At 40.5% G+C, this 22,747-nt stretch overlaps 2 protein-coding genes across 7 annotated transcripts in view; both read right to left on the minus strand.

The window, feature by feature from the left end:
• LOC120372624 overlaps positions 1 to 4,523 on the minus strand; it is a 48,567-nt gene extending 44,044 nt beyond the window's left edge. Inside the window, exons 1-2 of the mRNA XM_039489882.1 lie at positions 4,381 to 4,523; positions 1,246 to 1,472 (exon numbers count right to left, since the gene is read on the minus strand). Of these exons, the coding sequence (XP_039345816.1) occupies positions 1,246 to 1,425 (180 nt within the window). The 5' untranslated portion in view covers positions 1,426 to 1,472; positions 4,381 to 4,523. The remainder of the gene's footprint in view (positions 1 to 1,245; positions 1,473 to 4,380) is intronic.
• An 8,223-nt stretch (positions 4,524 to 12,746) lies between these two features.
• RASA2 (RAS p21 protein activator 2) overlaps positions 12,747 to 22,747 on the minus strand; it is a 193,238-nt gene continuing 183,237 nt past the window's right edge. For all 6 annotated transcript variants that reach the window (XM_039487410.1, XM_039487409.1, XM_039487415.1 and 3 more), the window contains 6 exons: positions 22,035 to 22,141; positions 19,538 to 19,620; positions 18,587 to 18,795; positions 16,718 to 16,821; positions 15,872 to 16,061; positions 12,747 to 15,080 (listed from right to left, as the gene is read on the minus strand). In XM_039487410.1, the coding sequence (XP_039343344.1) occupies positions 15,050 to 15,080; positions 15,872 to 16,061; positions 16,718 to 16,821; positions 18,587 to 18,795; positions 19,538 to 19,620; positions 22,035 to 22,141 (724 nt within the window). In that variant the 3' untranslated portion in view covers positions 12,747 to 15,049. The remainder of the gene's footprint in view (positions 15,081 to 15,871; positions 16,062 to 16,717; positions 16,822 to 18,586; positions 18,796 to 19,537; positions 19,621 to 22,034; positions 22,142 to 22,747) is intronic.

Here is a 22,747-nt window from a genome sequence, read left to right on the forward strand (position 1 = left end):
AAACCCATGTAAACGTCTAGAACACATCCACAGTAAGAATACAGTATAATTGTAGTCACCCTCATCCTGGGACTGGTACCTGCTGTAGCTGTGATGCAGCAGCACAGAATGCTGTCTCAGGCAGAGACTGCCAGCAAGAGGGCAGCTCGAGCTGGGGAAGGGGCTTGAAATGCACCCGAAGGGACAGTTGGAATAAAAGCTGTTAGAGAAGAAGAAGAATTGAAATTCTGAGCTAACCGGTGACCTAAAGCCTTGGTAGGAGGTGACATGATAAAATAAAAGAAGACCAGGAGAATAAAAGTAGGAGACTGGCAAGAGAGAGAGAGGAGAGAAGGAAAATAGGAAAGGTTTCACGTCAGGAGAAGCAGAAAAATAGACCTGGGTATGTGAGCAGGTACTATTAGAGAAGAAGTAGTGGGAAATAAAATCTACAGACTTACACAGAGAGAGAAAGAGAGAGAGAGAGAGTGTATCCAGGAACCCCCCCGCCCGAAAGGATATATAGTTGGTGAAAAAGGAAATTGATCATAAAGCTGTGTCAGATGAAAACAGATCCTGGCATCAGTAAATGAGAAGCCCACCTGCAAAGGACCTAAAGTGAATGAACAAAGAGAATGAGTCTTTGAACATCTATTGAATACAGTTCAAAGTGTCTAATAGACAAGTGAGGGCCCAGTAGGGGAAGAAACCCCACTTGTGGATAAACTAAGTGAAAAAAGGTACAGCTACAGGAGCACTTCAAGCCAAAGAGAAGCAAAAAACAGAACCGCAAGAGTGGAATTGGACTTACAGCCAAGGAGAGGAAAAGTTGATTTTTCTCTGAAGTGACACACTATATCGTTTGTTCTTATTAATAACAATGGATTTGCTACTAACTGCACAATGTGTACAAGCTCACAAAAGTTAATGAGTTGGTAACCTATAGTTTATTTTGGTACAATTTTGAGGTTTTCCCTTCTAAGTTCTAAAAATGTAAAATTATCCCTTTTGTCTTGGTTTGCCTCTGCCTCTCCTCAGAGTTAGCATAGCCCAGCCTTGCTGGGTCACTACATAATTCAGTGGATATTTGTGAGTCTATGAGTCTATTTATTTCAGTCTTAAAACTCCATTCCAGAGAATGCCAACCAGAGCTCCGAGTGCTCAACATAAAACTTTAAAAGCAGAATAGAGAAAAGTTACAGAATCAAAGCTGTTCTTTTCCACCCCTTCAATCTCACCTTAAATTATTATGTAGAATGTATTTACCTTTGTAACAATAGTTTCATTTTCTATGCATTTTCTCAAGCTCCGTCTGATCGTGCCACTGACAGAGCTTTGGGAAAAGGCACAATGCCTTTCATAGGTTTTCATAAACTTTTCAAGAATGGAAATGTCAGGAAGTGAACTGGCTTTTGTTTTAATTTTCTCTTTCTTCTTTCCTTGCATGATTTTTTTTGGGAAATTTTTGTTGTCTTGTCCTTAGCTTGCTTACCCTGAAACATAAAATTCAAGCTTATTTGTATTAGTAACAAAGCTGTTATTGAAATGTTAGTTTTATGATAATCAAAGAACAATTATGTAAGGGTGTGAGGAAGGGTGTGTATCTTGGCCAACTGCTGCACATCCTGGGGAGTGTTGTAGTATTTATACACTGGTGTATTAACAGAGCAAACAATATTGGAACATTTAAGCAGAGTGTAATAATATTAATCAATCTGCCAAAGAAAATAGTTTAAAAAACCCCATCAAAAAACAACGCTATATAAAAATCCAGGCAATGTTTATCAGCACAGCTCTGTGCCAGTACCACTCCTAAAGTTCTAGATCATCTGTGATGTTTTAACAGTAGGAGTATGCTTGACAATGCTGTTAATGGACAATTAATAGCACAGTTGTGGTTATAGTGGGGACATCTATTGTGGGAGGGGGGACACCCACACTGGAGGACAAGCAGGGAAATGGGGCCTGAATTAGCACACCTGCATCAACTCTAACGCTAGCAGCTATCTGGACAGTGCTAAAGCTACCTGATGCAATTGCCAAAAGTACTTTGTTTATAATTGTTTCCTGTACTAGTGTGTACAACTTCCTCCTTCTTCTTTCGAATGGCTAGTGAACTTCAGGTGAAATTAAAATTTCACCTGAAGTTGATCAAGCCAAATGGCTACATCAGGAGTAGCAGAATTTATTGCAGTAATGCCTTCTTCATATTTATAAATTGGGCAGTAGGTAGTGATGCATTCGATGGTCTATCATGGGGAACCACACTTGCACACTGGGGAGTCCTTGATTTTCCATTTGTGCATTAGATATCCACATCTACCATGGTTGGTTTGAATTTGGTTCAGAGTTGACCAGGATGACCATGGAAGGTCAAACCCAGGAACTTATGTGTGGGATCCAGCACAAAATGCTTATTTTTTGAGTCTTGTTTAGTCCAATCTGCTTTCCAAGCCTCCTCCTGATTGTAGCCTGATTGCATGAGGCTAAACAAATGTTCCCAGAAAGGCTTGTGGGACTTCAGACATGGAGGAGTGTAGGGAGGGTTGGGATGTTGTCAAGGTCGTGGTGGATAGGAAGATGTCTGTTTTCCTGGATTCACTGAGCTTCGTGGAATGTTGCAGCAGTTTGGTGTATTGGCGGAAGAGTAATGTTAGAACTGGCGGCTATGGTGTTGGAGTCAATTTACGGATTCCCATGATGCACTGCATTACAGTATTTAGCTGGGTGTCCACAGGTCGCATGTGGCTACACCTACTCTATACCAGTGCACAATATTCAGCTACCGAATATACAAGTGCTATTGCAGATGTTTGCAGGACTGAGGCCGATGCACTCCATAATCCAGTTTCTGGATTATGTTGGCTCTTGTTTTTAATCTTTGCAGCTACCTTCTCAAGGTGATCATGGAAGGAAAGGGTGCAGTCCAGTTTCACTCCACGATATATTGAAGTATAATCATGGTGCACATTTTTACCACAGAAAGCTACTTTGTGTGTTTTTGTCACTCCAATTATCAAGATGAAATGCGCTTACTATTGTTTTTCCAGGGTTTGGTTTGAGCCTCCCTTTCCGGAAGTATTGTTCTATAGTCTGGAGGCCCTCAGTTAATGCTTTCTCAATGTCATGGAGGTTTGGTGCTTGGATTGTTTTACTCTTCAAGATCCTATGCAGGTGTCAGGAAGCTGTGGAAGGTGGAACTTCAGAGGACCACAGAGCCAGTGCAGTGGCATGGGGGCTTCCATCCTGGTATCTTTGGCCTCACACAGGTCTTTGGGATCTGCCTGGTTTCAGGGTAGACTCTGCAGCCTATTCTACTGGAAAGCAAATCCTGCCCTTTGGTGGGAGGATCTTCATGATGGGAGAATTTCCTCTCCCAGACCCTTCCCTTTGCACACATGATTTGTACCACAGGAAGGGTTTATCGGGGACACAATTATTTTCTCCTTGATGTCTCATGCATGTTGTGCACAGTGATGCTTATCTAGTACAGCTGCTGCATTCAAGTTGCTGGATACATACACACAATAAGTTCAGTCACATCACAAAATACATCATGGGGTTGTGTAGTTTTGTTTACATAAGTTTGGGATGTCCTGTTATTCATAAATGGTCAAGGCACAATTGAGTTATGCAGGCCATATCAGAGACCAATGTGTGTTCTGTATATGCTGTGTATTTTTCAGAAAAAATATGTTACCAGTGTGTTAGAGTTTGTAAAATGCTATTGGGACAATTTCTTGTATTTATTTAATTATTAAGAGCTCATCTGTAGAGGCCTTGTGTTATAATTTCCCTCTATTTTAAAACACCTCTAACAACCAGTCAGAATAATACATGCAAACATCAAAGGTTTGACTGTGCTCTCATTCACACCGGTGTAAATTAATATGTCTCTGGAAAGATGAATTAGTAGGGCAGATGAGGCAGGAAAGGGTCCATGACCTGTCACATGGTTTCACCATTTATTACATCTTCATCCCATATGCAATATACACCCCACACATCTTTTTGTTGGCCCCTGTGTGATTATGTCTAATTTTTAAGCTGTCAGTTACTTTGTCATTGTCTTTAAAAGTGTCATGCACATCTATAGCACTATACAAAAACCAGTGTATTAAATATAAGTAAAATATTTCATAAAGTTAAAGTTATAGAAACTAGATAGAGGATAAAAAATTACATTGCCTTCGGATGGGAAGCTATTGAACATTTTGAGGCAGGGGACAAATAGCGCAGAGGGCTATTTCACTGCTCCCCCCTCTAATCTTGTAGAGCATAGATTTTTCCCTGGTCTTTTTCACCTGCCCTTTAGTATGTTGCATAGCAGTAATGGTGCTGATAGTGATTTTGGCTGTCTAGAACTGCAGAAGGAAGGAGCTGATTTATTCTAATACTTACCGTCCTTTGTAAACTGTGTTGAGATCTATAGATGAAAACTGCCTTATAAATGCCAGGTCTGAGTATTGCTGTAGGTGATGGCTGATTTTCACAAGTGCAGAAAGACTCCACCTTGCTGAGTTTCTCTCTAGGCTCCTTGTCAGCTTCAGACAGACTGAGTGTTCCTGTGTCACTAAGCAACCAAATCACAGGATTCAGAAAGGGAACACTGAGCAGTGGTGTTTAAAGAGCCAGAGCTCCCACCCCTTAACCTACTAGCCTGCAATTCAAATGGTAACTCCCTCAGAGCGTGCTGTAGCTCTATATTGGGATTACAATGTCTAGGGGGGAAATACAGATTCAGAGAAAAATCTGTTTTGATTTTGAGCCTCTCACTGACCCCTTGTCACCTCAATGCCAAATTCAGGACACACTGTTGAGAAATAGGGCAGATTCACCCCAAACTGGTGGTTATTCTATCATTAGGTTTTACCAAGCCAGTAACAAAAGTAAACTTCTGTATCACCACACTAGTTAACAAGCGATCAAAAGTGCAGTCTCCTTAGACAGTCCAGCCTTGGTTTTATCCTTCAGACAATGAACTATATGATAAGTGGTTACTGAAAACCAATGTAATCAATTATAGGGTCCTTCTAATCCCAAGAGATCAGCCACTTAGGTCAATATATAACTCAGCTCTTACTCAATAATCATGCTGATGCCAGTCCTTTAGTAACCAAAACATAAGTTTTTTTTAAAAAAGAAGAGCATTATTAATGGTTAATAGATCATATACATACAAGTGATTTTTCAGTGTTCATAGATCAGGATCATAGTAATGGTGGAATAAACTGCTGGCTTGCAAAAGTATCTGTGGAATTTACCCAGGAATATTGGGGGTCATCAGTCCTTTTTCAAAGCTTCCTTGTTAGAAATCCAGTCCAGAGAAATGAAGACAAAATGGAGATATCTCAGGGATCCTTTTATATCCTCTGCCATGTGCATGGAATTTTACTGTCACAGCCTCTGTTTGTGGAAAGTTACTGGCCCAAGATGGAGTCCAGGGTCACATGAGCATATCACATGTCCCTACATGCTTTGATGACTCACAGGGGCTGCCATTGCTCATATTCTTTCTGCGGTGTCCCAGGAAGGCTTAGTGGGTAGGATGAGTTTCTTCTATGGCACATTTTTTGAGTGAAGTGTCCTTAATGGGCCATCAACACATAGCTGTCTGGCCTCCATGAAAATCCTATCTGGTGGGTGTTACCCATGAACACAAACACATGCGTAAGATAAGTCCATGGCCAATATTCATAACTTTAGATACAAAGACGATACATGCATATAAACAGGATAATCATAACTTTTCCATTGACACCTTACACGGCATACTTTATACAAGATTTGTTGAAATTGTATAACAGTGGTAGTATCAATAATATAAATGGTCATATTCAATCATACAGCATCACACCCTTACCCCCCAAACATCCCTTGATGTGTATCTGCTCCTCTCCACTGCTGAACTTGTTCTTTAAATTCCACCTGGGAGTGAAATGGGGAGATTTTGAAGTTTCTGAGCAACCTGCAGCCATGGACAGGAAACCAAAATCATCAGTCTTGTGGTTTTCAAGTGACTCAGGTAAGATATTTTATTGTTACAAATCTTAATTTTAAGTCTATGTAGAGTTCCTGGAGGTGTTTACTCACTGTTGCCTTCTCACCTCTGTGCAGGACAAGTGACCACAACTAGGAGCTCCATTAGAGACAGAAAAGCAGAAGCTTTAAACACTAAATTGGCTTTAAGTAAAAAGCTTTTCTGCTATCAGATTGCAAAAACTGTTAAAATCAACCTCTGCTGACTGTGCACCGCCAGAGTAGCCCTTGATAAGACAACATAGACAAACAACTGCATTTCAGTTAACATCAGTTCTTCTCCCTTTTACATGTTTCAGGGTTGCACTTGGAGATACAGTATTAATCAAATATTTTACCAGACTGAACAAATTACAAATTTATAGGAAGATTAACAATTTCTGAAGTTCAAAACAATTACTTCCTTTGAAAACTTGATGACTTTTGGAAAAAAATCCAAAATAAAAGGTATGTAAAAGGGAACTGCAAGATTTTTATCAAATAATGTTCCGTCCTCTTTATCGTGAAAACACTGAACAAGACTTTATATTTAAAAATCCATAGTATTTGAAATGATTATTTGATCACGCTAAAATTATGCAAATATTTTAAAGCAGTTAGCACACAGGTGGGAAAACTATGGCCTGGAGGCCACATCTGACCATCCAGATGTTTTAATCCAGCCCTCGAGCTCCTGCTGGGAAGTGGGGTCTGAGGCTTGTCCTGCTCTGGCACTCCAGCTAGGGAGCAGGGTCGGGCTCTTGCCCCCCTCCGCACAACTCCTGGAAGCAGCATGTCCCCCTTCCGGCTCCTATGCGTAGGGGCAGCCAGGGGGCTCTGCACGCTGCCCCCACCCCAAGCGCTGCCCCCGCAGCTCCCATTGGTCATGAACCGCAGCCAATGGGAGCTGCAGGGGTGTTGCCTGCAGACAGGGCTGTGGGCAGATCTGCCTGGCTGTGCCTCCGCGTAGGAGCCGGAGCGGGGACATGCCGCTGTTTCTGGGAGCTGCTTGAGGTAAGCACTGCCCGGAGCATGCCCCCCGACCCCATCCCATGCCCCAACTCCCTGCCCCAGCCCTGATCCCCCTCTTGCCCTCTGAGCCCCTCGGTCCCAGCTCAGAGCACCCTCCTGCACCCCCAACCCCACCCCAGAGCCAGCACCCCCAGTCGGAGCCCTCCCACACCCCAATCCCCAATTTTGTGAGCATTCATGGCCTGCCATACAATTTCCATACCCAGATGTTGCCTTCAGGCCAAAAAGTTTGCCCACCCCTGAGTTAGCATGTTCTACTGTTAAAATTTTCTGCAGGATCAAATTTAGAAAAAGATTTCAAAATGGTAATTTTGAAATACGGGTGAATTTTATTCATTAAGGAAATATGTTGATTTAAGACACTTTTGCAATCAGCTCAAAATATCTTTGATTTTATAAAATTACACTTGGGACACAGTTAACACAATTTGGTGTAATCATTACATTTAAAAAAAAAAGTATGTTTATTAAATTATATATTTCCACAATAGACTAAAGCCATGATAAAACTATATATATATATATATATATATATATATATATATATATCTATATCTATATATAATCACAGAATAAACAGACTAAATTATATTACTAATAAATATAAAACCTTTCATAGTAAAAATAAATACATATTGGAACATCTTAGGTAAATAATATGCATTTCTCCATTAAACTGGCTGGTGGACAGTGCTATCCTTACCTCAGTACTAGAGCTGAGCTAACAATTGATTTTTTTGGTTTGGTAACCTGAAAAAATCTTTAAAATATTGGCTTGTTTCAAACCAAAACTGACTTTGTTTTGGTTTCCTCTCCAAAATGAAAAACTAATTGTTTTTGTTTGATTCAAAATGACATTTTGTTTAGAAAATGTCAATTCAAAATTAAAAGGTGAAATGAGAATTATTTAGGACCATGGAGGAACCTCAGTATGTGTTCCATGAAGACAAGGTGTTGCTAAGAATCCTGGAATTGTTCTTGTGTGAGATAAATTCAACTTTCCCTGCCTCACAGGAGATCATTCTCCCTTTATTCTGTCCAAAGGCACAGCACCCCCCAGAAACACTGTGGTACACGTAGACATTGAGATAGCACTAAGGGTATGTTTATGTGGCAATTACACACCTGCAGCTGGCCTGAGCTAAGGGGCTGTTTAATTGCCGTGGAGACATTTGGGCTCAGGCTGCAACCTGGGCTCTGGGACCCTGCAAGGTGGGAGGGTCTCAGAGCTCAGTCTGCAGACCAAGCCCAAAACATCTACACTGCAGTTAAACCAGTGGCAGGCAACATGTGGCCCGTCAGGGTAATGCGCTGCTGGGCCGTGAGACAGCCGCCTGCAGCTTCCATATAGCCGCTTCCTGCAGCTCCCATTGGTCAGTAATGGCGAACCACGGTCACTAGGAGCTGCAGGTGGCTGTTCCTGCAGACGGTCAATGTAAACGCTGTCTCACGGCCCACCACCAGATTACCCTGATGGGCTGCAGGTTACTCACCATTGAATTAAACAGTCCCTTAACCTCGAGCCCCTTAGCCTATGTCAGCTGGCACAGGCCAGCTGCGGGTGTCTAACTGCAGTGTAGACATACCGAAAGATCTATATCAAGTGCAGCAAATTGACAAGAAGATCATATTCCTTGTCTACTTTCATCTGAAGTACTGAGGGCTCAAGGTATCCAAGCTATTGCTAGCTACATGGATCAAGCTATGCATCACAGAGACATACAAGGCATCTGGTGTTCCTGTTCCAGCCAGAACAAAGGCACACTCCAAAAGCTTTATGGTGACTTTGCCAGCAGAAAAAGCTTGTGCTTTGACTGCAGAGATCTGCAGTGCAGCTATATGGTCATTAGTCAATACCTTTGTTATATACTATAAAGTCGACACCCTGTCTTCCTATCCTCCAGGCAGTATTTAATTTTGATAGTTATGCATGCCAGCCGTAGCCTACAGTACATAGTTTATTGGTTAGCATTAAAGTTAGTTACTAATCCTATTCTCCAACTTTTTACACAGTTTTGGAATGAATCATCTGGCAACAGGCAGGCAGAAGGGGCATATGCTGTCACTCAAGACCATTCTTTTGAGAAATGGGAAAATCTACCTTCTAGATTCAGGTGTGGGCAGAAGCGTATTAGTTTGTCATCATAGTGGGCTCAGAGGTGGTGGATTCCTGGTTCCAGGGTTTTCGTGATAGTCCTCGTTCCTCTGGTACTTTTATGAGAATGAATAAAAGGAGTGTTTTTGTCTGTTGCCAGATTTGTAGTCACTCAGAGTATTGTGTAGGGAGAGCAGGTGAGATTTCGGTTTGGCAATGCTTTCTGTCACTATGCTGTCTAGTTTCACCTCCTCCTCGCCCTCCCCCCGCCCTCCACACGAGTAGTGAGCTTGTGAATTTAGATGACCACAAAAATTTGTTTGGCATATCAACCTTCCAGGGGCAAAGCCAGATGTGATGTGTGGCTGCTGAGCTGGATGCCATGGCCCGGCTGAAAAAATCTCACTGCATCCACTGAGGCATCGTCCACAGAGGCTGTTGCTAGGGAAATTTTCTGTATACCTGAAGTCAGGATGGTTTCTGTCCTTCATGGCCTTAAGGTCATACAGTCAGGATGCTATGGCTCTTGCAAAGCATGTAGCCATCTGAGATGCTCTAATGGTGACCAACAAAGCCTCAAAGCCCCTTCTGAGGGGCAGTTTCCAGCTTTCTACCAGTTTGATCTTTGGTAAGGAAATCCCTTTCAGGTGGAAATACCGTATTTTGTGCTAGGGATGCCACTGTGGCTAGTATATCTGTAATGGAATGTTTTTGGCTCTTGCAACTTCCAAGTGTATGCCTGCTCAGGCATTCACCTTTATTGGGCTTCCCATTCCTCTCTGATCACATTCTCACAGGATTGCTATCTCAGGGACAAATTTAGAAGACAGGTAATAGTGAGGATTTAGAAGGCAGGAATTTACCTTAAGGCTTGTCTTTTAGTGGCTGCTCAGGCTGGATATGAATTGTAGATACAACCTTTTAGCACATGGATTTCAAAAATTTCACGGGAGGGGGGAAGACTGTTTTTGCATTTTTTCCCATGTCCTTCTCAGAGCCTGAATTTGAGAGCTTTCCTTCCTCAGTAGAGGTGGTGTCTGAGTCAGAGGACAAATAGCTTTTAGATTATTTATAGCAGAGTTTCTCAATGACTGGTCTGTCAAGGAGTGCCAGCCCGAGATCTCCCTGGCAGTTTAGGAAGACAGCAAAATCTGTCTGCTGTCAAAAATGTTGAGAAACAGATTTATAGTTTTTCCTTTCCTTTTTGCTCTGTCGGGATATTTTTGGCCTACTTAGCAGGCGGGTTCTGGGAAGGATTTTGGGTGCTGGCTCTAGGAGTGGGTTTGGGTGCAGCAAGCCGGCTGCCTCAGGGCTTGGACAGAGGGGCCAGAGAGGACTCCCCCACCCTCTCACCACCGGCAGCAAGTTCCAGGGGGGCTGGCCCTTCCAGCATGACACTAACCCAAGCTCCCCACCCCACCAGGCTATGCACCTCCTCCCCTCCTCAGTTGCAGCAGCCACCTCAGCCTGCCCCTGATGCCGCTCCCTTGTAGCTGGCACTGGCCGGTGAGGGAGGAGTGCAGCTGCAGGGAGTAGCCACTCACTGCCCAGGGCAGGCAGGGATGCTAGGGGAGGCACGTGGGGGATGCTCTGGGGGAGGCACACGGAGCCAGCAGGTGGGGCTGGGGGGTGCTCCAGGGGAGGTGCGTAGGGGCAGCAGGCGCGGGGGGGGGGGGGCGCGGAGAGAAAGAGACCCAGCCCTGAACAATGATGGAGAGGGCCTGCCCTGGGCCCTGAATTTGCTGGAGCCCAGGCACCATGGGTCCATACAACTTGGTGCTCCTGTCCGTGAAAGCTGCCTCAGAGATATAACACTGCTTGGATTCAGCTGAGTGTTTGCAAGACAACTCTACCATGCTGGCCAGGGGAGGTACAGGAGCCTGGTAGGAAACTGCTGCAGTGGTGGCTCCAAGTGGCTGAGACCACCACACTGCTCGATACCTCAAACCCAGGAGAGGGAAAAGAAAGAAAAGCTGCTTCCGACTGCCTTAAAAAAAAATGGGTAAAATAATAAACTGGCAAAGAAAAGTGAAGAGCACAGTGAACTGCCACTTGACTGCTGCCAGAGGCAGAAGATCAGGTGGCAGGGCAGAGAAGGGAGCTCCTTCCCCCTCCAAAACGCCGCAAGCCAGCTGATTGCCGTGGGCGGGAGGAGGAGGGGGAAGGCACTGATCCGCGGGGTCTGCCAGTGGGCGGGAGGCACTGGGGGGAGGGAGGGAGGGGATAGAGAGGCTGCCAGCTGTGGAGAAAGCTGTGGAGAAAGCAGACAACCAAACAACATAAGAGTGGAGCATTGCACAGCTTTAAATGAGAATGTTCCCTAATTGATCAGCAACATAATGTTAAGTGGGATGACGAAGTGAGGAGGTACTGTACTCCTTCATGAAACATAGGAGCCTTGTCTTATAAACAGAATTATTCAAAGTGATACAAGCTATGAAAGTGAGATCTTGGAAGAGTGTTGCCTTTTTCATAATGTAATAAAAATATTGTAATGATAAATAGTAATTAATAAGCATGTCAAAAACAAATTTTATATTTCCAAGATCGCTGTTTTTATAACTTATACTCAGGTAAAGGAGAAAATCCCTGGAAATATTCATTTTTAGGAGGGGGGTCGCGAGACTTGACATTTTTGTGAAAGGGGTTCACAGGTTGTTAAAGTTTAGGAACCACTGAGTTACTGCATGAATGGAAACCCACATCCTGTGTCCTAGGCTATCACGAATACTAATGAGGCCTTTTCTGCTAGAGAAGTCAGCCTTCTGATAAAACAACATTTTTGAAGTTTGCAGAGAGTTCCAAGTGACCAATAGCTCTTACAAGCTTTTCCTCTTGTGTTAGCTTCATGAACACAGAAGACAGGCAGAACACTGGCACTAGTGAAATACTCATTTTACGCTGAATGGGGACTGATAGATCACTGTTTGAATGAAAACTATCTTTTCACATGGCTCCAATTGTTTTGGATTTACTTTAGGGCCGGATAAAATAAGAATTCATGTTCCACTGCACCTCTGAAGCACAAATGGGACCAGCAGTTAGATTGTAGATTGCATACCCAATTCAAACCTATTTGAGTTACAATAGAGAAGATGCTGGTGCTTATTTAGCACTCATCTTTAGGACAGGAAGTGACAGACACGTTGAAATGCTAATCACAATGAGCATGTCACACAATGACAAAGACAACCAAATATCCTTAAATGCATCAGGCCACTCACCAATTTAATAGGGCACTCCTTTCAAGATTGACCACATTGCTACCCTCCTGTGCAAATTGTTATGTGAAGGGACCTTCTATTAATAGTGCTTTTCTCTCCACCTAGCAGTCCTAAATCAGAAAGTAATTGAATGCATGAGGTAACCATACAGGATTACTGAATTTCACTTCATGCTGTTTCTGTAAGATGGAAGACAGATTGTAGCAAATGGTTCTACTTCACTACACAATTAAGCTACCAACAGTTTTTAAGAAAACCAGACCACACAGAAAATACATAGCCCAAATCAATTTGTCATCATTTATTTGTGAGTCGTTCTCAAGCAATGTTACAAAAGTTTTTAATATTTTATAAGAAAATAAATTTAAATAAAAATACATTTTCAACAATACATCATCTTTACACAAATTAAAAACTACATTAAAAAAGAATTTACAGTCGAAATAAAACTAATTACGGAGCAATGTTTTAATGTCTAGGCTAATCAGAGTGAAAGCAACTCTAATATTAATCTTATTTGTACCTAATTTAATTCTAGAGTACCTACTGCATTTTTAAATATACTATAAAATGACAAATTACATTTTAAAGGCCTCAGGTCTTAGAGGCCTAGCTGTCCTTTTCTATATAGTCTAGTACCATCAAAGCAAATGAAAAGTGCATTTTCAAAAGTTTTTTTTTCCTTACAACAATAAGATTTAAACTTGTTATACATTTAACTTGGCTGTTAAGTGACAAACAGTTTCAAGAAACAGACATACAAGCACATTTTGTAATAAGACTGGTCACAATAAATAGCAAAACTTAATTCTAACACTTATTAGTGCTGTTCAAATCTGGCAAACCTTGTTTCTTTGGCAAATAAACTAGGTCAAATCGACCTTGACAGAATACATTGCTGGGTGTCAACAACAAATTTAATTTTTTCTAACTGAAATTGAGGGCAAGTAAAATTCCTTTAAGAATACATCCAATAGTCAAGTAATGCAAAAACAGGACTATACTTGTTGGTAAAATGGCAAGTAGTAATAAATGATTGTGATGTTGAAGATATTGGTATCAAATCCCAAGTGATTTCAATCAGTTGTTTTAATATTAAAAAAAGTGATTGTTCTAATAGAAAAGTTACTTTTGAAATTAAGGTGATTTCAATCCTGTGGTACCGACTGGTCTGGATTTTAGGAGAAGGCGGCATCCTACAATAGTATTTTAAACAGCTTATAGTTTTGTAAACACTGTGGATCTACATTTGTACTAATGAATTACATTCTCAACTCTGACTGGGACAAATCATGATTATAAAAAAAGCAAATGTTCTAAAAATGAAGTACTACTTGTACACAGTATTTTATTTTACTGGTACTTTACCACGTATACCATAATATTTAATACTGGTGAAGGAAAGTTTAGCCTTCTCTTTTCCAAAGTGTTACCTTGCTTCTACTGATTATGTACAGATATGGTTTTCAGCACAAAACTAATTCTCAGAGGAAGAGAGCAAGAATCAAAACTTTCTAAAGTCAAGAATGCCAGTTCAAATTTGTTTGATCTGACAAATAACGCGCCCCCCCCCCAACTAGAAATTAAAAAATGGTCATAAAGCATTGTTTTAAAAACACATAACAGCACTGATCATTCAACTGATCATAAAGATTAGATACTACCAAGTATCTAAAAATATAATCTGGGGCAGTCCAGATATCTAAAGTGCTTGGAGTGATTATTCTAGAGAGATTATTTAATATAGCTGTAATGAGAGGTGAGCTGAACCTAAATGTGCCAATTCTTTATTTTCAAAAAAAAAATCCTAGATGCGAAGATGTAAAGTGAACAGTATTGAACCACAGCATTGTCACATTTGCATTCTTCTCATTTGCAGGAAAGAGCTTCCAAAAAGTGTTGCTAATCTGCATTTAAAAAACAAAACAAAACAAAAAACACAACACACCAACCAAGAAATATTAGTACCTGATTTTTTACAAAAGAAAAACAGACTGTGGTCTTATGTCACTCCATCCACTGCTCACCCCAAATGTAAACAAGAGGTACAATCTAACGACACAGATTCCCTGATTTCTTCTTCAGTAATTTTTTTAAAATAAAAATATAACCAACATTGGTGTCTGCAGTACACAGAACACACTGCATCATTTTATAAAACTTCAGTTGCAGTTACCTTGGAGTCCTGACAAAATTAATAGCTTGACAAAGGAAGAGAAAGAAGTTGTGCACTGAACAGATCCTTTTGGAGTCGTCATATGTTGGGATTTCCACTGCAAGATTTTCGGCACAGCAGGCACTGATGGTGGATTAAATGTGAGTCCAGTATATGGAGAGGTGTAATCCAGTCAAGAACTGGTGTTGATTTCCCTCCTTAGAAAGTTTATTCCTTTAGGAAGTTCCAAGGGAAAAAAAAGCAATTGCAGAAATATTTAGATTTACTCACATCTGATACTTCAAGAACATGGAGCTTCAAGTTCTTCATCAAAATAGGAATAAACCTCATGATCAGTTTCCCAAACAGATACTTTTCTCTATTAAATATTAAATAGATTGTGAACACAGGTAGCACTTCTGTTCATTCTTAAATACTTTGGACAAGTGTACACCATGAATTTAAAAAATATATATATAAAAAAACCACCAAAAAACACACACTTCCAGTTTCTTCTGAATCCACATAAGCCACAGTTTATTTTCGTTAGGAAACTTTTCCAACAATTGGGTTTTCTCTGGAAAATAAAACCACATATAAGTATTTTTGATGGAAAAATAGTTGGTTTCTAATAATCATATAATTTAACTTTCAGTTTGTTTTAAAATGTAAAGCTATACTTTCTGCATAATTTTTAGTGCATGTTGGGTAGTCTCATTGTTTGCTCAAATCCTGATGTGCTATCACACAAAAGCAACAATGGCCCCGAAACAGACCTGTTCAAATCACTGAGCAAATAGGAAATCAATGTTAAGAGGTCTCCTCCTCTTACAAGTTGGGTCTTCCTTACACAAAAGGAGAGAAAACCCCATGACCAAAGTATGAGTATTCACTATAGACAGTTAAGTCTGAAGTTCTAGACTAGCCTGGCCAATGGTATGTCAAGCTGACAGGTGTTCACACCAGTCACCGTTGCAGTACTTTTAGTAGTGTTTGTGTTTGCTGACTTGGTTCCCTGGGAATCCTGTTTCAGAAGCAGTACTTGTGGGGAATAGTATTATGCCCCATGAAGTGCCATGATAATTTGGTGGTGAATCAGCTTGTCTACATACCTGATTTATGTATTCACAGTAGTAGTAATAAACTTTTACATTAAGATGGTCCCCAAATGTCCAGTTGGGGTTAGGGCCCCCATTGTGTTGCACACTGTACAGACACTGAAGAAAAGAATCCCTGCCCTGACAGGTTTAAACTCAACAGCTATCGTCAGAAGGTGTTCAGACACTCCTACCCCTTAAAAGCCCCTACCACCCAGCCTTTTTTCCCATACATACGTACAAGGAGGCCGGAAATACGGAGGATACTTACTCACTGCCGTATTTAGCACTTGATGATCTTTTCTTCTGATATTTTTCATGAGGCTCATTCAGCTTTTCTACTATGGCTATTATTTGTTGAAGAGTTTGAAAAGTTGCTACAGAGTCCTCAATTGTGAAATTAGAATAGTCGTCTAGTTCTTTCTGTGGACCTTGATAGACTGCAATACTTCCACAAGCCTCTACAAATACCACCACAAATAAAAGGTTATAGTTTTCTACTTTCAGTAAACAGAGCTAACTCATCTCATTTATCAGATATGGATTTCAAAGTTTTCAGATATGGAGTTACTTTTAACAACATAAAATGTACTAAGTAAAGGAGGAAAAATGGTATTAATTGGATACGGTGAGCAACTTGGTTTAGCTTTGTAAGTTCATCCTCAATGGGTCTAACATTAATTCTACATATCGGGGTCCCCACAATAGGATGACTACCAGTAATGCTGCCATAAACCCGATTCTTTCTTGAATCTTAGTCATGCCACCAAGGATTCTTTTTCGTACCACTAATAAATGAGCAGTAGTACAAGACCAAGTGGCATTCCCTTTGCTCACTACATGAAAATTGTTGTATAGTCTTGTGAATTTGCATACAAATCCAATTAGCACATTAATGGGAGTTACATGTGCACATTCAGGGGAGACTGTATCTCAAACTGCTGAACGAGAATGATATGATCATACAGTAATATCAGAAATTTAGTAGAAAGTACGTACAATTTTATATAAAATTAAAATGAAAATACAAAACATTAACATGACACTATCAGTCATTCTCCACGCCATTACAATTATTTTATGCTACTGTAACTCCATTGAATTAGTATTCGGATACCTTCCATCTTTTGTAGTTTAGGCATGTTGATAGCAAAAAGTGAGTAAATTCTTTCGGTTTCTCTATCCCCATCAATCTCAATTTGAATATCAGCAGGAACACCTCTACAACCAAAAATAAAAAGTTAGGTGAAGATACAGAGAGTAAATATTGCAAGCCATTCTCTTAAAGAGCTTGAACACAAAAAAGAGCTGAATGAATTTCAATATATTTATCCATTTATAATTATAATGCCTGTCACTCATAGAACTTCACATGTTCAAACTAGTGTTCAAAATTTAACAAGTTAATAAATATTATATGGATGCAAAAACATGAGTTTACACAAATTAAAGACGACGACAGTGTAGTTTTACTAAAAATGGACTTTTACAGCAGAATTTGCCGAATATTTGAAAATAATTCCAATGCTGCAATAAGTTTAGTTATGATGGGGAATAAATGCCCAGTTTTAATAGTCCCTACTATATCTGAAAGGTGAAGACACTAGGAGGAAGAGGCATTATTTAAATTAGTATAATGGAGTATTTTTAGGAATAAAAAGATGAAAACATTCTTAAAAAGTGATGTTCATTTAAATTGGTGGAAGTCCTACTGTGTTAATCAATTGAGATATTTTAAAATAATAATACTTTTTCAGGGTATCTTCCATGGGTCGGGGGGACTGGACTAGATGATTTAATAGTGTTGATTGAATTAAACATTGAGGGTAGCATAAAACCCACCAAGTTATTAAAAGATAGAATTTATTAGAAATGCAAAAATATGTTTTTTTTAAGCAGCAGCTTAACAAAATTAAGTAGCAAACTAATACTTTTGTCAAAATGTCAGATAAACACAAATTGTAAGATTGTATTGCATGTTTTTTTCTTTAGGTACAGTATGTTTTAAAGAAAATTACTGTAGTAATGGTTGGTAGAATACTAGGTAAAAAGGTAAAGTGGACAACTTGAACAGCACAGTGACAGACCTGGGGCTGAATCATCAGCTGCAAGTCAGCGAACAGTGCTCAACTTAGCTAACAGGTCATGATAGTGGCTCTCTGCTATCTGTGCACCCTAACTTGAATCCTGAATCTGATCAAACTAGAGAAGCCTCAAATTTGCCCTAATTTTCAACAGCTGCTAACAATCCAAAAGGAGCAGTTGCACCATCCAGAGGTAGCCAGAGATAAGCAACACTGGTTACACCCCTTTCTCAACATGCCTTCCACTCATTCTGTGGACCAGAGGGTGAACAGGGATATTTCTGTATAGCTGCTTAAGCCAGCTTCAAGGCTACATCCTGCTAGAGCTGTGCAAAGCAGATTCATCAGATGACAGGATCTGGCTGATGGTTGTCGTCAATTACTGCAGGGTAGGGAGGGAAGAGACAGCAGCCATAAAACATCCAAAGGGTCTGTGGCACAGCTGCTGAGAGAAGCCATTTCTGTAGCAGCAGCAGGAGAGGGACTGTGATGCATTCCCATATTTACAGTATATGTGAAGAAGCCACTGGGTTCTAAAAACGACTGCTGCTGTAATACTTGTGGGCAAGGTAATCCAACAATCAATGCCCAGACTAGAGAAATCTTGAGCTACAATATATATTCTGTAGCAGGATATCAATAACTTACAACATTTCTAATTTACATGCTACACTGCCCTTTTCTTGTATTTTGAAATGGTATTAGATAAAATAACATGCCTATCAAAATAAAATATTTTATACTGATAAAGCATAGTGACTTTTTTTTTTAAACTAGGAGAGAAGCATCCAGCTAACTTGTGAAAGAAAATATGAAACTAATGCTTAAACCATCTGCAAGTTGCAAAAGGAATCAATTACTCATTTTATTGTAGAATGCTTTTTACTTCAGAAGCAACTTACGCAGTGCATGGAGTGCAGCCCTTTGTATTCTCAGTGGTTGCCTTGCAGCAAAGCCAGTTCCCATTCAGAAAAGCGGAGGGATGATAAACACTCAGTCTCCTCTGGTTACACCTGCTTACCCTGCAGAGAGCTTCTATCCACTCACTAGCTTCCACACAGTTATTTGCCTGGATATAGAGTGGCTTCTCTCCATAAATCACTTGAAACATCTGTGGATGAAAGTGTTTTATTCTGCAAAAATTCTATTCAGTGACATACTGAGTAACTCTAAAGATATTCAAATCAACTGTACAGAGGTCACTGTAAAAATCACCAAAACCCAACAGCCACAAGGAACCACAGGAAGTGAATTAAGTGGAGGGAAGGAGAGGTCTTTCTTCCTCTTCTCTCTTGCTGCTGCTGTCCCATTTCTAATCTGACCAAGCACCCTGGAACATTGATACTACTTTTCACTCATCTCCGCTCCCTGGCTACACCACTTCCTGATACCAGGAAGCACTGCTAAAAAAGGTGAAGAACAAGCTGCCTTGAACCAGTGGCCCCTGGTGCTCAGACAGCTGCTCCCCATCTTTAAGCAGCACTTCTTTGGAGCAGAGCAACATGTGGATGAGGAGGGAGAGGGAGATGTAAATCCCCCTATTTCCTTCAGCATCGCCTCATAGACCACAGCAACATAAATTTCTCCACAAATTAAAGGCATCAGAACCCTCCAGAGCTCCCTTCTCCATCACCCCTTCTCAAAGAACATCTATGGTTTCATGACCCCAGAGGATTGTGGGATTGAAGTAATGACAAAAAATGTTGGTTTGGGGACCCATGGCAGAAAAAAAATTGAGAATTTAATCCTAAAGTGATGAGGGATTAATTTATGAAGTTATCACCAGTAGTCATTTGTTCAAGAACTCGTCAGGAATTATGAATCTATTATTTCAAAAGCTACATCTGACTCACATTTTTCCTATTGAAGGCGCTCTCCTCAAGCTTCTCCACAGTGAGGATGTTTTTGATTGGAATGTTGTAAATTGGTTCTTTGTCTGCATAAATTTGTGAATGGATAACAAGAATGAATCAGACTACAAATCATTTCCTGGGATCAGCGCATTGATACTAGAAGTTGAGATTTCAGAGATATGCATCCACATTGTTAACAAGGACAAACTAATCAAAAGGTTTAACACTAGTGATATGAGAATAAAGGGCTCAGAAATGAGGCACAAAAACAGACATTATGGAGAGGTGAAAGACATTTGTTTCTCACTCATTTGTTTGTAGTGTTGCATAAATTAATAAACAATACTTGTTCAACCTGCTTCCTATGTATGTTCACTGTTCTTTAATTGAAGTGAGAAGTTGAATTGTGATTAACAGATCAAATCTCATCAGATGCCATTATGCAACAGACGAATAGCAGAGAGAAAGCCTTCCTGTGTAGGAAATCAAGACTTTACTGTATCACGTCCTTTTGAAATCCAACACTTCTAATGGCTCAAAATGTGTGTTAGTTAAATTAGCACGGGTACACATACTATTTCATAGAATCATAGACAATCAGGGTTGAGAGGGATAGCTCAGTGGTTTGAGCATTGGCCTACTAAACCTAGGGTTGTAAGTTCAATCCTTGAGGGGGCCATTTGGGGAACTAGGGTAAATATCTGGGGATTGGTCCTGCTTTGAGCAGGGGGTTGGACTAGATGACCTCCTGAGGTCCCTTCCAACCTGAATATTCTATGATCTAGTCCAACTCCCTGCTCAAAGCAGGACTAATCCCCTGACAGATTTTTGCCCCAGAGCCCTAAATGTCCTCCTCAAGGATTGAACTCACAACCCTGGGTTGAAGACAACAGGTGAAGAAAGATTCAGGATGAGCAAGCTAGAAACACTCTAAGACTAGGAAAGCAGTTCCTCCGCTTAATGGGCAAAGTGTCAATAATCAGGAAAATACTGATGAGATCCTTACCCTTGCGTATTGTGAACAAGTAGCAAAGAACATAGGAAGAAACAAAAACATGAAAGTTAGCTCTTAGCTGTGGTATCATGTATGAACTCCTAATTTATGGTGCTTATATAACTTTCGTCAGGCAACACTAAAGATGTAATGGGTGCAGTCAACTATTCAGAACATATAAATGCCTATTCGTAGGCCACTGGCTAGCATCAAGAGAAACCTGTTTGTTACTCATAACTGACAATTATAGTCATGTCTATTAATGTGTCTCTAGGTGCTCCTTCAAACTATATATAGGTCACAGTTCTGTTACCTGTAGACCACTTCCTTTACAGTATCACACAGGTAACAGTAGCTTCTTTCATAGATCTGCAGATAGTGTAAAGGCAGAAATCAAGGTTTCATGGCTGATAACAAAAACAGGCAGTTTTGATTCCTGAATCAAAATTCGGCTCTGCAGCTCATGAACTGAAGATTCCTGAATTCTGGATTTCTGCTGAACAGATACCTTGATTAAGTTGTAAAGACTCTTGATTAAATGGTGAAAACCCTTAAGAACAATTCTGTGAGATGAAGAAATTGATTGCTCTGTAGACCTTTTTCCACTTGTGATTCTATAAACAAGTAATAGTCTATAAAGTAGTCAAACTAATTTGTGATTAACACAGTACATTTCCAGGAAACTTTTAGTCACAAGCACACATTTTACTCTAGCTAGAAATGCTTTTAAAATTGTAAAAAACACCCCAATGTTCCCTGATAGTTCTGCTGGTTATGGGGCACCCAACAGGGTGGAATTATAGTAGGGTCTGTAGAAGCCCTTCTGCAGGATGGCTAGGAACTAGATCTCTGCAGCTCAGATGGGAAGTGTTTGGAATGCAGGGTAGAGCAACCCTATATGCATCATGCACCTCGGGGGGGGGGGGGGGGGGAAGCAAACATTTGTGGATAACAAACAAACACAAAATAGAAAACAGGATTCAAAATTGGATGCAACCGAGACACATCTCTGAAATCACTTCAGAAAAGGAAATAGCCAAAGATTGAAAATTGTTAGGTTTTGTTATTACAGTAAATAAGAACATGATCATGATGTTTAAATGACAGGTTTCAGAGTAGCAGACGTGTTAGTCTGTATCCGCAAAAAGAACAGGAGTACTTGTGGCACCTTAGAGACTAATAAATTTATTTCAGCATAAGCTTTCGTGGGCTACAGCTCACTTCTTCGGATGCACAGAATGGAACACACAGACAGAAGATATTTATACATACAGAGAACATGAAAAGGTGGAAGTACGCATACGAACTGGAAGAGTCCAATCAACTGAGATGAGCTATCATCAGCAGGAGAAAGAAAACTTTTGAAGTGATAATTGAGATGACCCATAGAAGATGTTTAAAGTGACTTAATGGCGGTGACACACACATTTACCATTTCTTAGCACAATTACATAAGCAACATTCAATAAAAATCAAATTGCCGAAGAAGAGATTAAGATTTACCTCGTTGTTTGTGATAAGTGAGCTCTCTGCTTGTTAGGCAGAACCATCGTTTCTTGAAATTCTTTTTTCCAATCCGAGTTCTTCCCTGAGCTCTTTTATACATTTCACTGTACAGAGAAATAACATTATAAATGCACAAACCTCACCTACTAAACAGCTTTGCTTTAAAACAAAAATTAATTTAAAGCTAACTGGAGAGAATGAACTACGTGTCATGCAATGAAAACACAAAAAAGGACAGTTACCTGTTCTGTAACTGGTGTTCGAGATGTGTTGCTCAGGTGTATTCCATAGTAGGTGTGCGTGCTTGCCACATGCACCGGTGCCGGAAGTTTTTCCCTTAGCAGTACCCATACGGGGAGAGCACTGCTGCGACTCCTGGAGTGGCGCCTCTATATCGTACTATAAGGGGAGCTGCGCACTCCCCCCACCCTCGGTTCCTTCTTGCCAGACAACTACGAGAGAGGGGAAGGAGGGCGGAATGTGGAATACACCTGAATAACACATCTCGAAGAACGCTAGTTACAGGAACAGGTAACTGTCTTTTTTTCTTCGAGTGATTGCTCATGTGTATTCCATAGTAGGTGACTCCAAGCTATATCTGATGGAGGTGGGTAGGAGTTTAAGGGTTTCCGGGACGCAGTGCCGCCCTACCAAACCCGGCGTCATCCCGTGTTTGGGAGACGATTGCATAATGCGAAGAAAAGGTGTGG

The sequence above is a fragment of the Mauremys reevesii genome, linkage group 9, assembly GCF_016161935.1.
Source record: "Mauremys reevesii isolate NIE-2019 linkage group 9, ASM1616193v1, whole genome shotgun sequence".
In the NCBI taxonomy this organism is placed as follows: Eukaryota; Metazoa; Chordata; order Testudines; family Geoemydidae; genus Mauremys; species Mauremys reevesii.